The sequence below is a fragment of the Telmatherina bonti genome, assembly GCF_933228915.1.
Source record: "Telmatherina bonti genome assembly, chromosome: 12".
Classification (NCBI taxonomy): Eukaryota; Metazoa; Chordata; class Actinopteri; order Atheriniformes; family Telmatherinidae; genus Telmatherina; species Telmatherina bonti.
Genome location: NC_136610.1, coordinates 18934137 through 18947577, shown reverse-complemented (window position 1 = coordinate 18947577; position 13441 = coordinate 18934137). Strand labels below are relative to the sequence as shown.

Below are 13441 nucleotides of genomic sequence, written 5' to 3'. Positions count from 1 at the left end.
CTTGTACTGCTACACAGGGGCGATTGTGTTCCCCCCCTGGACAGGCGTAGTTACACTTAGAAATGAGACGTATCAGCTGATCTGGGGATCATCGCCCTTTACGGTGCGCCAGAGTTTCCGCGCTGCGCCAAAAAAAAAAAAATTAAAAAAAAAAAAACCTCTGCAGAAAATCTCCAAATTCCGTCGAGCTTTTAATGGGTTTACCCGAGGTCAGTTATTCATACTGGTTAGACTTCTGCTCAGTTTCAACCTCCTCCTGCTACAAAAAATTAAATCAATGCTAATCACATGAGGCGAGCTGCGTGCACCTCAAGTCCATGCTCCGTGCATGTCGCATCAGCAGTGAGTTTACTGTCCAAAATCTGTCTACGACCCGCCCCCCTCTACAACAGCAGGCCCGCATACAGTCGGAGAGATGCCGCAGAATTAAAGAGAAACACCCAACCAGAGCTCGATGAGATCCACCACACAGAAGCTGCTCAGAGGTCTATGTGATGTCAGAGCAAGCTTTGGTGCAGCAGCTGGATCTCTGATTAAACAGCAAAAACGGGCTTAGAAGATAAGTTACCAAGCGGATGCATGTTTGGAAGTGAACTATTTACCCTTTCATATTTATTGTTTAGTTCCGTTTTTTTGTTTTTTTTTTTCCAGCAACATATGTCTAAATGCACACACACACACACACACACACACACACACACACACACACACACACACACACGCACACACACACACGGGTTAAAAGGCAACATGAAACTCTTTGTATGTATATATATATATATATATATATATATATATATATATATATATATATATATATATATATATATATATATATATATATATATATATAGTATGTATAAATATATATAAAGGTTTTCATGTTGCCTTTTAACCCTCATAGCCAGGGCATATTTGATACAGTTTTTATGACATTTGGTATTATTTAATGGCTAAAAACTTTGCTTAAAATCCCGTTGAACAAAATCGGATATTTGTCTTCTGTCCCTAGATACCAGGAAGCAGAGGATTAGGCTACACAATAATCATTTTGACAAATCACATGGCAATAAATGGCAAATGTTTTTTATTTTATTTCTTTTTACATTTCGTCAAAGGGGCCATTTGAGACCTCATATTTGTTTGCTTTTTAAGGACTTTTCTTAACTGTTGTGTCATGGGTCGGACTTTAAAGGGGTAAGTGGATAAAATGTAAAACGAGGGGGAAAGATGCTTTTTCTCATAGATTTTTTTAAGCATGTCTATAAGAAAAACGTTCTAGCTTTTTATATAAGAACAGATTTTCCACTCTTTTTTTCCTGAACAACTCTGCACATAGGTTTGGAAATGCTTTACTGACTGGCGGAAAAAGAAGGAAAACTTATGATCATCGAAACTACGATGCCACCTGGTGGACTTTTGGTACAGCTCAAAACATCTGCACAAAAGATAGAAACTGCAAATGATCAGATCCCCAAGTCTTTAATCCCGTTAACACAACCGAGCACATTTCTCCTGTTTTTCAACTATGCAAGCAGCTATAACACTGACATAGTGTGTAATCAGTGTAATAACCAGTTTAAATTTCACAAGCATTTTAAATGATTGAATCACGGTAACCTACAACATCCTGAAGTTCTTTTGTTATCTAATTGACCTCATTGTGCAGTGAAAGACTCTGTACAAGATGACCAGAAGCCAATACGACAGTGTGACAGAATGAGAAAACAATCACGAAAGCATCAGTCTAAAATTAGCCTTTAAAGGCAGAAGTTTGTTGTATTTAGAAATCTAAACATGAATGCCAGCAACACCTCAAGAAAGATGGAAAAGAAGCATGTTTGAAACTATCCAACACCTTTTTTACCTAAGTTTGGTACAAAATGGTAAGACGATGCACAATAAATTATTAGCTTATATTTTTAAAAGGGAGAATTAACTGCCCAAACACAAATGTCTATTGTTTTTTTTTTTTTGTGCTAAGTTTAGATAAACAGCTAAATAGATGGGATACAGACAGAAATACACAGCATCAGAATTCATTTAATTTATTAGAAATAAAAAAAACCTTTTAGATTTATAAAAAAAAATCCAACTGATGTTTCACAGTGTTGATAACAGCCACTCAGCGGATTAAGGAGTAAATACAAACCAACGCTCACATTCAGTACAGCAACACAACACTATCCAACAGTTTTAAGGTTTCTGTGGCACATTTCTACTTGGCTTTGAAAAGAGGGAAACATGGTATTTCAAGAAAACCTCACACAATAACTGTACTTTATATTACACATTTACACAGCACTGTCAACATGGAGAACTTAACTAATAGCCTGCTACATTCAGACATAGAAAACAATGTCATGAATTGAAGTTTCTCAGTTTCAGATCAAATCAGAATTTAAAAAAAAAAAAAAGGTTCAGTTCTGCATGAGGACTTCTCACTGTTTAGCCACAATGAGACAATAAAAAGTGCAAATAAGAAGTGCTCAAATTCTTCCACTGAGAAGAATGGATAATTGCAAATAAGTGGACACTTTTAGTCGTTATCAGGAAAACAACACATTCAGTGACATCTGACAGAGACCTTTAACACTTTACACTGTGGAGGTCTTCTAACACTTGTAAGGCAATTTTACATGGCAGCTGCCTTAAATTCAAGGACTCAATTCATCTCAACACAAAAACTGCCACAATACGGACAAGTTTGTGAAAGTTATAAATTACCGTGTGGTTGTTTTTTAACCAGCCTTTCTGTCCATAAAATACCAAAAAAAAAAAACCCAACTCTTTAACATAGAACAATGGAAAACACTCATGTATAAAAAGGAATGGTCTGTTCTGCATTTTTAGCTTTTCTTTTCTTCTGTAAATTCTTTTTTTGTTAATTACCAGGGTTCATCGCATAGAACGAGCAGCAGTCTTATTACAGTATTGCTGCTACACATGCAGCGTGTAGGTCAAACACAGCCAGCAGACCTCATATGATCACTGAAGATGAGAGAAAATCTGCAGAACAACTGGGTTGACGAGAGAAACTTTGGTTAAAACAGTGATGTACAGTGGCCCTGAGGTGCAAAATGAAAAAAATACAACATAAATGAAAATACAGAAAGCATAAAAGGAAAAAACATAGTTGCATTTTAACACATTTGAAAAGTCAAATGTACACATCAAAACATTTTATTTAAATTGTGTTTTGTAAAATACTGTAGGGTTTCTGCCCCTTTGCTTTGGCTTCTTATTTTTAAAAAAAGGATTGTATTTTGCTAAATTATGTTTGTTTTTGTCTTGTGTTGACTTTTGCATTCTTTTAAGTTGTTTTTCTGTTTGTCTCTTTTTCCCAAAATAGTGTTTTTGTCTGTAAATGCTTTTTGACTGGTTGTGTTTTCTAAAATACTTTTCTATTTTAACTTTAACTGGAACTTAGCTTTTTATCCATAGATAGATAGATAGATAGATAGATAGATAGATAGATAGATAGATAGGTAGATAGATAGATAGATAGATAGATAGATAGATAGATAGATAGATAGATAGATAGATAGATAGATAGATAGGTAGATAGATAGATAGATAGATAGATAGATAGATAGATAGATAGATAGATAGATAGATAGATAGATAGATAGATAGATAGATAGATAGACATTAAAACATTTAAACAGACAAAATGTTTAGAAGGTAATGTTTGAGAACAAAAAGAATTGTCATTTGGCGCCTCAAGGCCACCGTAGTGCTGGGAAGTATTTCGTAAAACACAACAGTGTGTTTTTTCTAACTTTGCACAAACCAATAAATGTCATACATGTCATCTGTCTACATACACTTGTCCAATACAGAGATAAAACTGGACACATCAGAATTGATTCAAATGTTAAAAAATGGGTAGGTGCAAACTTACAGGTAACAAAACGTGACTTTTTCAGAGGCACTCCTGTAAAAGGTTGCAGGTAAAGGTGCTTTCACCAGTGACAAAGAAATTCAAAGTTCAATGCTACTTCAATGAGGGAGGCAACCAAGGTGCAGCTTCACTTGTGGATATAATTCTAACCAAAGAGTGCATATGATATGGTGTGTAAGATTTTAAAGACTTCTTGTTTAATAAGTGCTCAAAACATCAAGCTATAGAAAAGTAGTTTATGGAAGACTTAAACTGGGTTTAATTTAAAAACATCAAGAGACTCATTTTGACTGAAGCAAATTTAAGGTATAAAAATGATAAAAAGATTTATAAAAAATAATAAAAAAAAAAAAAAAACACTTTGAGAGGAGCACTGCAGTTATATTCTGTATGATAATCTGGAATGTTTTTGTTTTTTTTTCACTGACAGGATAAAGTTGGTGTTTTGGGATATGTTGTTGTACAGCTACATTTCAAGCATTTTTCTTAAATTAGTCCTTTATCTTTAGTCCGACTGGCCGTTCTGACAGCTTCTTAAATACAGCTCGTCCTGGGACAGATGTCCGTCAAAGCTGTCCATGTACAGGCTGCTGGTGCTGCTGCCGCTGCTTCCCAAGAATGTTCCGACGGCCCGGCCCTGGCGAGCATGGCCCACAGCATCACTGAAAACTTTGTTGATCTGCTCCTCAGAGGGCATCCACCAGTCTGGGTTTGAGGCACAGTGCATCCGGATAAACTCTGTAAATAAGGGGGAAAAAAAGTTACTTTTAAAGGCTGTAATTCAAATCAAATTTGTATCTGAACCTGGTTTGAGGAGTTGGAATCAGAGCTGGGGAAGCAATGATCAAAGGAGCTTTAGTATCTAAAACAGCAGTTTTTTGTGCTTCTTTTCAGCTGTGTTAAATCCACCAAAGTAGGGTCAATAGTATTGTTATTACTGACTCGTTACCAGGAAAACTTGCTGTTTGTTTAGGCAGAGGGTTAAAAATATCTCATTCATTACTGAAATATCGTACCTGTACTTGGGTCATTCATTATGGACTCACAGCTGTGAAGCTCCCATTGACTGTTTTAAAAAAAAATTCAATCCTTAATAATTACACATAAGATCAACAATGTTGTCTCTTTTCCGAGGAGAGGGGAGAAAATTTTAAATGTATTTTATCATTCAACGTAATGTTAGCTAGAAAACAACTCTGCAGTGATGTGTTACAGTGAGAATTTACAGCTCAATCTGTCATGGTGGACAGCCTGTGGAGAGTGACTCCTTTTTAGATTTTTGACATCAACAATTGATCAAGAACATCAATATCAAAGTTGATCACAGGTATTCCACTTTCAGATTATTATTATCATTATATTATTTTTCAGTTCTTCGCCATAGATAATTTTTTTCTGGATATTCCCATTTAATCAGATCCAGATGTGGGAATTAAGATAAAAACCTCAACTGAGATAGAAATCATCTGCTGCCAAGATCTAGAGAGTTAATTATCTTGATACACTCCCCCATCGACACCTGAGGTTAAGTTACTAATGACTCTTCAGAGTGGAGACTGGTAAATGCAAACCATGGTTGCATGTGTGAGGAACTGCCGTGCCACTCATTATACCCATGATGCATTTACTGAGATGCATCCATAGTATAATGTTGACACAACACAGACATCTGAAACAATTTTAACTACAGCTTGAGGTGCAGAGTCATGCCCTTTTAGTGCTGGAACAGCTTTGATTTTCCACTTTGGTCTCCCTGCAAAGTCAGCACTGCACTGAGTCTTGTTAACACAACTTTTATTCCTGGAGTTTACCAAAACTGTGTTGTTAGCCAACCTAATTCCATCCACTGATCAGTGTTGACAACATCTTGAGAAAAGCTGAGATCCAACACTGATAAGTAATGCATTTGACCCTTTAAAAAACACATGCTTGGCTGGTGTGGAACATTTTAAAGTAAACCTACAAATGAAGTCAGTTGTTCTTTTTTTTTTTTTACACCACTTCATCCAATTCAGGGTTGCAGGAAGGCTGCAGCCTGTTCTGGTAATTAGCAGGTGAGGGGTGGGGTACATCCTGGACCATCGCAGTCCATCACAGGACCAACACAGAGACAAACAACCACTCATGCTCACATTGAATTGTAGGGGGATTTAAAGTGACTAAATAGCCTAAACATGCCTGTCTTTGGATGGTGAGAGGAAGTTTGTGCTTTTCTATAAAAAAAAAAGAAAACTCTTTGTACTATTTCATCCCATGTACCTCTTAGGCAGCTGACTTTGACAGGATTGAGGGGTCGTCTCTCCAGGCCCGGCTCTCCTGAGTGCACTGAACGCTTCCTTTTACCCAAACCACAGGAAAACTTGAGCTCATCCGTGGTGAAGACGTAGCGGATCAGGTAGCGCAGCAGGCGCCGGCCATCTTTCTTAGAGGAGTTGACTGCTTCATCCCACTGCTTATTAGTGATGAAGAGTGGATAGTTCTCCAGGAGTTGTTTACTTCCCTGCAGGGAAGTAGAGGACAGTTATGACAGAGGGAGTAAACGTGTAGCAACACCTAAACTAAATGCAGCATGTTCTTGTTATGTAGTATTAATTGAACTATTTTTACATGCACAAACGTGCAGAGGTAGATATTGAACATTTTTATTTTCAACAAATCCAATTACTAACCTCAAAGACTGTTTGCCGTTCTTCTTCCTGTAAAGACAGCTGTTCATTTAATATTTGTTTTGATCTTTGATAACACAGATCTGGCCTGGTAGTTTAACTACTTATGACATTCTCTAAATCACACACTTTTAAGAGCTCTGGCTACTGAACAAGGGGCTGTTTCTCACCTCTGTGAGCTGCTCTTCTGGCATCGGTTGGACCAGCTGGTTGTTAAACTCAAGAACAGTCTTGAAGTAGTCAAGAACATTTTGACAGGGAGCTGTGAAAAAAACACATTTTAATGTGAGCAGTAACAGAAACACACTGTTGGAAATACCCAGAAAACAACAAGACAACATACCTGGTGCTTGTTATGCAATGATAAACCAGCAATATTTGAATTCCTGCTGTATCCAATAATCAATGTTCAGTTTTATGTGCAAATAGTGCGGCTATAGGAAAGGTTTTAGTAAGAGCTGAAATAAAATGAAAACTAGATGCTTTCAGAGTGTTGTGTATACTGTGTGATGCATTAGTCAAACAAAACAATGGGATGGAAACTTACAGTCTGATAAGGTATGCATCAGGTAGGAAATGTTCGTTAGTCTCATTATTTCTATTTTCTTGAAGCAGCTTGATGCTATCTTGATGCTGCTATCTATTAATAATAAATAATAATAGATACTATCATTATAATAATAATAGAGGCTATTATTATTTAATCAAATGTCTTTCTATCTATGACTGCATATTGTACTTCAGTATTCAACTGTATCCTGATGCTCAGTTTGATTTTTGCAGACTGGATGTGTGTATGTTGGGTTGTATATGTCTTGCATTTTTCTCATAGCAGTGTTTGGTATGTTGGTAATTAAGTGTAGATCTTAAACATTACTATCTTGTGAGGAGATGAAGTAAAATCTGGAGAGCTGCCATATTCTAGTGCCTGGGGAGCAGTTGGGTGTTTGGGTTGCCCAATAAAAAACTGTATGACCATAAAGTACAGTAAACTCCCTTAGCTCCTTTTCAAGATTGTACCTACAATATCTGCACAAAACGCATTCCTTCCAACAAAACACAGACGTATAAGCAGTTTTACTTAATGTCTGAAGCTCAGCTTTCAATTTTGGCTCCATTTTCCTCGCAAAACCAGTGCTATACTGGGCTTTTTTTAACCAGACAGTTGTCTATGAAGTTAAGTAAACAAATCAAACAAACTGCAATTACTGATCCAGGACAGCAGGGTCTGATAAGGAAGCTGAAAAGGGTCAACTTGGCCTCAGAACTTAGAAAAGAATTCTTGTGGATAAACAAAGTCAAAGAAGCATGCTCTGAAAAGTAGTGGTGGATTGCTTATTCCTGGCAGTGCATAAACATCTACTTTTAAAATGGTTAAAGTGGATAATGTGCACATTCTAACTGGAGATAACTTCCTATGATGTAATGAAGGCCAGGTTGCTGGGAGGAAAAGGGAGAAAAGATTGTGATTGTCACATAAATAAGCTTCTTCTACATGAAGATACTAAACATTATTTCCAACTAATTATACTAATATAATAATACTATAGCATTAATATAATAATATAATATATTATATTATTTTATTAATAAAATAGTTTATTAATATTTTATATTAATAAAATATTAATATATAGCATTAAAATGATTAATTATAATGTCTAGTACTCTTGTATTTAACTTTTGATGGTATTTAATGTGATAACACTTGATAGTCATTGGAGAGAAACCAGAACAAATGGAAAAACATGGAAAGGACCCTTTAAAAATAAACACAAAGATAAAAATCCTGTTTTCAGCCGTATTAATAGACAACGAGTCACAAACTAAGATGTCATGAAAAGAGGCCTTTTAGATTGGACAGGCGTGGTAAAAAAATGTTCAGCAACTTCAAACTAACTCAGCGTTACCAAAATCCCTCTTTACACAAGTGATCTTTGGTTGTCGTTTGTGTTTAAACATGTCGTTTGTGAGCTAATGATCTGTGGGGCTGGAACCTGAATATTTTAAAGAAAGCTCAGCGCACTTCATGTTGAAAAGAAATTGTTGAGTTGTTTTGCTGCATTCTGTATAAAAAATTATGTTTAACAGCTAACATGCAGCAACGCTTTATTTGGTCACTTATAATAAAGATAATGGAGATTTTCATGAGTTTCCTAAAGTTGAAAATGAATCTGAAACATTGTTAACTTTACAGTGGTAAGCAGCACAGCTTATTTTTATTTATTTGTTTGTATGTTAGATTTTGCAAATGTAAAGCAGGACCTTCTTGTGGTGCAATTTCTGCTGCTTTAGCAACGTTACCTTTGTACTGTAAGAAAAACAATAACCTGACTAAACCGTTTTCCAGTTTTAAGATTTTTCATCAACATTGTGGGATGTCCAAACTCATTGAACCTGGAACATTCTCCAGCTTGTTGCGGAGCTCCTCGTTCTCCTGCTGTAGAGACAACACCTCCTGCTCCAGCTCCAGGCAGCGTGGACAGCAGCTCTCCTCCTCCTCTTCCTCCTCCGGCAGCGTGGATGACGGGTGACCGTACGACTCTGACGGAGTCGGAGAACCCCAGCCACCGAGGTTGTGTCTGGAAGGAGACACCTCTGAAGCAGGCTCAGCTGACGGACACTGCTCTTCCTGCTCCTGCTGCTGAGGCCCTGAGAGCAGGTAGTTCTGTAGGGAGTCTGTGAAGATGCGGAGAACTGCTGAGGTCTGTTGTTGGTTCAAATGGCTTTGCTGGGCTTCCTCCTCAGGGTCTGTCGTGGATGAGCTCTCCTCAGATTTGAGCTTTGCCTGTGAGGAGCAATGAGAGTCCCCTCGTCCATCTTCCAGCTTAATGTTGGGTGTAAGGGAGGAAGATGGGGACTCCAGGAGACGGCCGTTGTTAAGGAGGCTGAGGACTCGGCTGCACTGCTGAGCAAAGGCATCCAAGATGAGACGGTTTTCTGCAGTAGGGAGATGAAAAAACCGTCAAGGGATGTGACCATTGAAACACACATTTCTAATACTAACAAAAACAGTTGACAAATACCAAACTTGGGGTTCATTTGCATTCAGCTCTTAAGAATATTGATGATTTTTATTGATGATCAGTTCTCATAAATAAATCCAACTTTCAAAAGTTAACATAATACTGAACCAGAACTTTCTTTACAGTGTCTTTTGGGGTAAGTGAGCAAACTGAATTCAATCTTAAAAATATGTCTGAAAGTATCTCTCCAAATACTAAATAGACCTTGATGCCTATAATGTTTTCTCTGTCGACTCCAATTCACTGCTAATATAAATGGTCAGTTAAGCAGTATTATAAAAATACGCTCCTTTACAGCCCCCAACAACCCTGTTTCTGAATAAACATTAATGTACCTCATTAAAATGAAAACAGATATTTGCCGTTTATTTAAGTCTTACATGTTGACTGAATTTAATGCCAGTAAACATTTCAAAGCAGTGGCATCACCTTTTAGACTTTGGGAACTGAGGAAACCAACTGCTTTAAATTTGGAGATGAATGTGACTTTTTAACCATATAAGGCCGGATTAAAAGTGCAGAGGTCTCTGGGCTTAGAGTGTCCCAGGGGCCCCCTTCACCACCACAACATTGTGTAAACTGTGAATTATACACTGTGAAATGACATTTCTAACATCTCTCAGTCAGTGGTACCAACAGCATTACACAAGACGCTGTGGTGTGACTATCTGGCTTTTATGTACATATTGTTTCATGTCCAAACAGCTGATGTATGCCCTACCTGGGCCCCAAGTGGAAGTGGGCCCCTGGACCCGTGCCCTTAATGTCCACTGGATAACCTGGCCTTGACTGAGACATCACCTCTCCTCCAAATACAATGGCCTACTTTCAGCTATCCAACAGAGATTAATGGCACGTATTCATACCTAACCTTCAGTAAAATTATGGACCCTGGCGACTAACAAGCTCTCAGGTGACGAGTCTCGGTGATGTTCGTCGATTCTAAAACACCAGTGGTTGCACAGACTAGTGACATGTGACTCTCTCCATCGGGATTCAGTTTTCCTTTTGGTTGAGAAACAAGACGTCTTCAAAAAGCTAAACCCAGTCCAGCTGATGAGACTCAACGTGTGAGATCACAATGTGTGAAAATAAGTTTTCAGTCTTCTGTCGAATTGTATTTCATGTTGTGTGTCTTTGGACTGTGCACTGGTCCTTTATCACAGAATATGGTTGATCATTGTCTTGCTGATATAATAAATATCAGCATATGTTGCTCCAGTACTTGCTTATATTCAATATTAAAGCTGAGGTTAGCCATGTTTTTCGCACTGATGCATCCAGGTAGCAACACAGATGCTGCTTTGACTTATTGATGATAACAAGCCAGATCATCCATTTCTTATCCTTCATAAAATCAGACAACAGGACAGTTTTCAACTTTGTCTCAGTCATGTATGAATGTGCTCAGCTTCAGAGAAGCTAGCAGCTTTATTTCCAGGGTCTCCATTTGATGAGCTGTTCTACTATTCTCCATAAGGTTTAACTGAAATGCAATATTAATTATAATTGGTCAAAGTTACAAATGTGCATCATTTCTGCTTGACATTTGGTGAAATACAAAGAAGCAGAAAATCAAAATTTGTACATAAATAATATCTGTTTCTGTCTCCTTTTACTTTCTGTGTGCCTGGTCTTCTTGTGGCTAACTGTTGGTACCATTCAATGGGCACCTCTTTTTATAGAAATGTCAGCTTGATTATGTTGATTTATTCAGATGTCAATAAACTCTAAGGTCACAGTATCTAGATGTGACCAAGACAATCAGCACACAGCTATTGTCCAGAAACAAGCCTCAGTGTACATTTTCCCCAGCAGTCTAAGCACGTCTCACAGAAATGATCTCACACACCTCCATGTAATGATTATGAGTCCACTAGCTTCACACAAACACACAAACACACAGGCAAAATGAGTTCTAGGCAGCCATTGCTGCGTTGCCACTCGCTCAGACGTGTCTATCAGCCTGGTGCAGATGTGTCGCATTTATTAATATGCGTGCCGTCTCTGTTTACCCGTCGAGATGTATCTGATAATATTCGCCCACACCCTGCACCCTCACTCCTCCCTTCTCTTCTGTTCTCTCCCCAGTTCTATGGCACAGTGAGCTGAGAGCCTCATAAAATTTCATTAAAAACAACACGGTCGGCAGAGGCAAATTTATGAGGCCCATTTATTTTAATCACAACTCTTTGGGAAAGGGTTTTCAATGCAATTTGTGCTTTTGTGTGCTGAGCTGATTGCTGAGTTCCAGGGTCTCTGGTGCTGCTCATCATAAGAATGGACATCAACTCTTTTTCTCTCTCAACCAGCCATGAGTGACAGATTAAATAGTTCCTAAATGTGCAGATAAAAGCACTTTGATGTGTCATTATCAGTAAGAAAAGATGACATGTTTAACTAGGATTGGATGGTCTCTCTTGTGAGATGAGCAGATTTAACAGAGCAGGCAACATAAGGTTGTGCGTGATTATTTCTTCAACAATATGCAAATCATGTGCACGTCAGAACAGATGCAAACAACGGGGTCATCCGCACTAAAACCTGGTTCGAGCCAGTTAAAGATGTGGCACTGGCATTTTCGTATCATATAGATGTAACACTAGATGCACAAATGTTCCAGTTGAAATGTAGGTTAGTTGATATGGAGCTGCTGTGCAACCTGAGCTCTGCCTGAACATCTGATTGTAAAGCAACAGAAACCAGGCAGCACACTGGGCCTCTGCTGCCCGCAGCGATAAAGAGATTAATATCTGATTAAAGGATGCAATGCCTAATATTTAATTTTGTAACTGTCAGGATGAGGTTCATTGCTTTCATCTAAATGTTGGTTCCCATGTACCGCCCCCCACATGGGGAACACATTTCTTCTTGAGCTCTATAATCAACACCAGCCAAGAAAAATGAGTGGGAAACAATGAGACTTCAACAGGAGATGATGAGGGCCCATACTGCACACAAATGCACAAACACTGTAATTTTGAGCACGTGCACATGAGATTTGATCATGACTGTTCTCATTATGAGTGAATAAATTGCTTGGGGGGGGGGGGGGGGGGGGATGGGAACACATTTATGAGGATCAGGTGATGTGGAACAAACAAAAGGCATGCTGGCTTTTGCCTTCCACTTGAGTTTATTGACTTTACTTGTTTCATGTTTATATGCCTATATCTGGGTTGCAATCCTAAAAATTGCTCCAGTTTTTGTTTCATCTGGAGAAAAACAGACTAAAAAGTCCCGTTAGGCTGCTGTAAATCTTGACCAAAAGAAGAAGAAGAAGAAAAAAAAAAAAGATACTAGAAGATATAGAGCAGACCTGACCAGGGGGAGCACACTTAGAATTTACTCAGGATAAGTTGTAGCCCACCTGTGCTGATTCCGTAGGTGCAGTCCGGGGAGAATCTGGGCTCCGGAACACCGTCGCGGGGTCGCAGAGGTTGGGAGCCAAAAGTTGCCGCCGCCGCCGCAGAGGTGGACGTCGGGACCCTGCTGCTGGGCCTGGCCTCACAAGGGACACGATGCTGCTGCTGCTGCTGCTGCTGAGGCGTCGGGTGATGCTGCTGGCTGCTGCTGCTGATAGCGACACTGGTCTGGTGGAGGTGCGGCGGACGCTGCTGGTGGTGATGGTTCTGCTGGAAAGGATGAGGCTGCTCGGGATGAAAAGTGAATTGATGCCCGTCGCCAAACAGAGGAACGTCGACCACAGAGGACCGGTCAAAGCGCAACTTGCCAGCCGAGCGTTTGCTCTGGAAGGTTTTCAGGGTGCTGTATGGACCCCGTTGTTGTCGGCACATCTTCGGGGCGCAGGGCCCTTCGTCTGCGGGCTGCATCTCTCCCTCCAT

At 38.9% G+C, this 13441-nt stretch overlaps 1 protein-coding gene across 1 annotated transcript; it reads right to left on the bottom strand.

The window, feature by feature from the left end:
* Positions 1–4409: 4409 nt before the first annotated feature.
* On the bottom strand, positions 4410–13441 carry bend4 (BEN domain containing 4; the record flags this gene model as incomplete). The annotated part of the gene is made up of 6 exons (XM_079249592.1): positions 4410–4642; positions 6164–6404; positions 6574–6600; positions 6741–6832; positions 8968–9510; positions 12967–13441. 6 exons carry the CDS (start codon positions 13439–13441, stop codon positions 4410–4412), a joined length of 1611 nt encoding a protein of 536 aa, XP_079105718.1.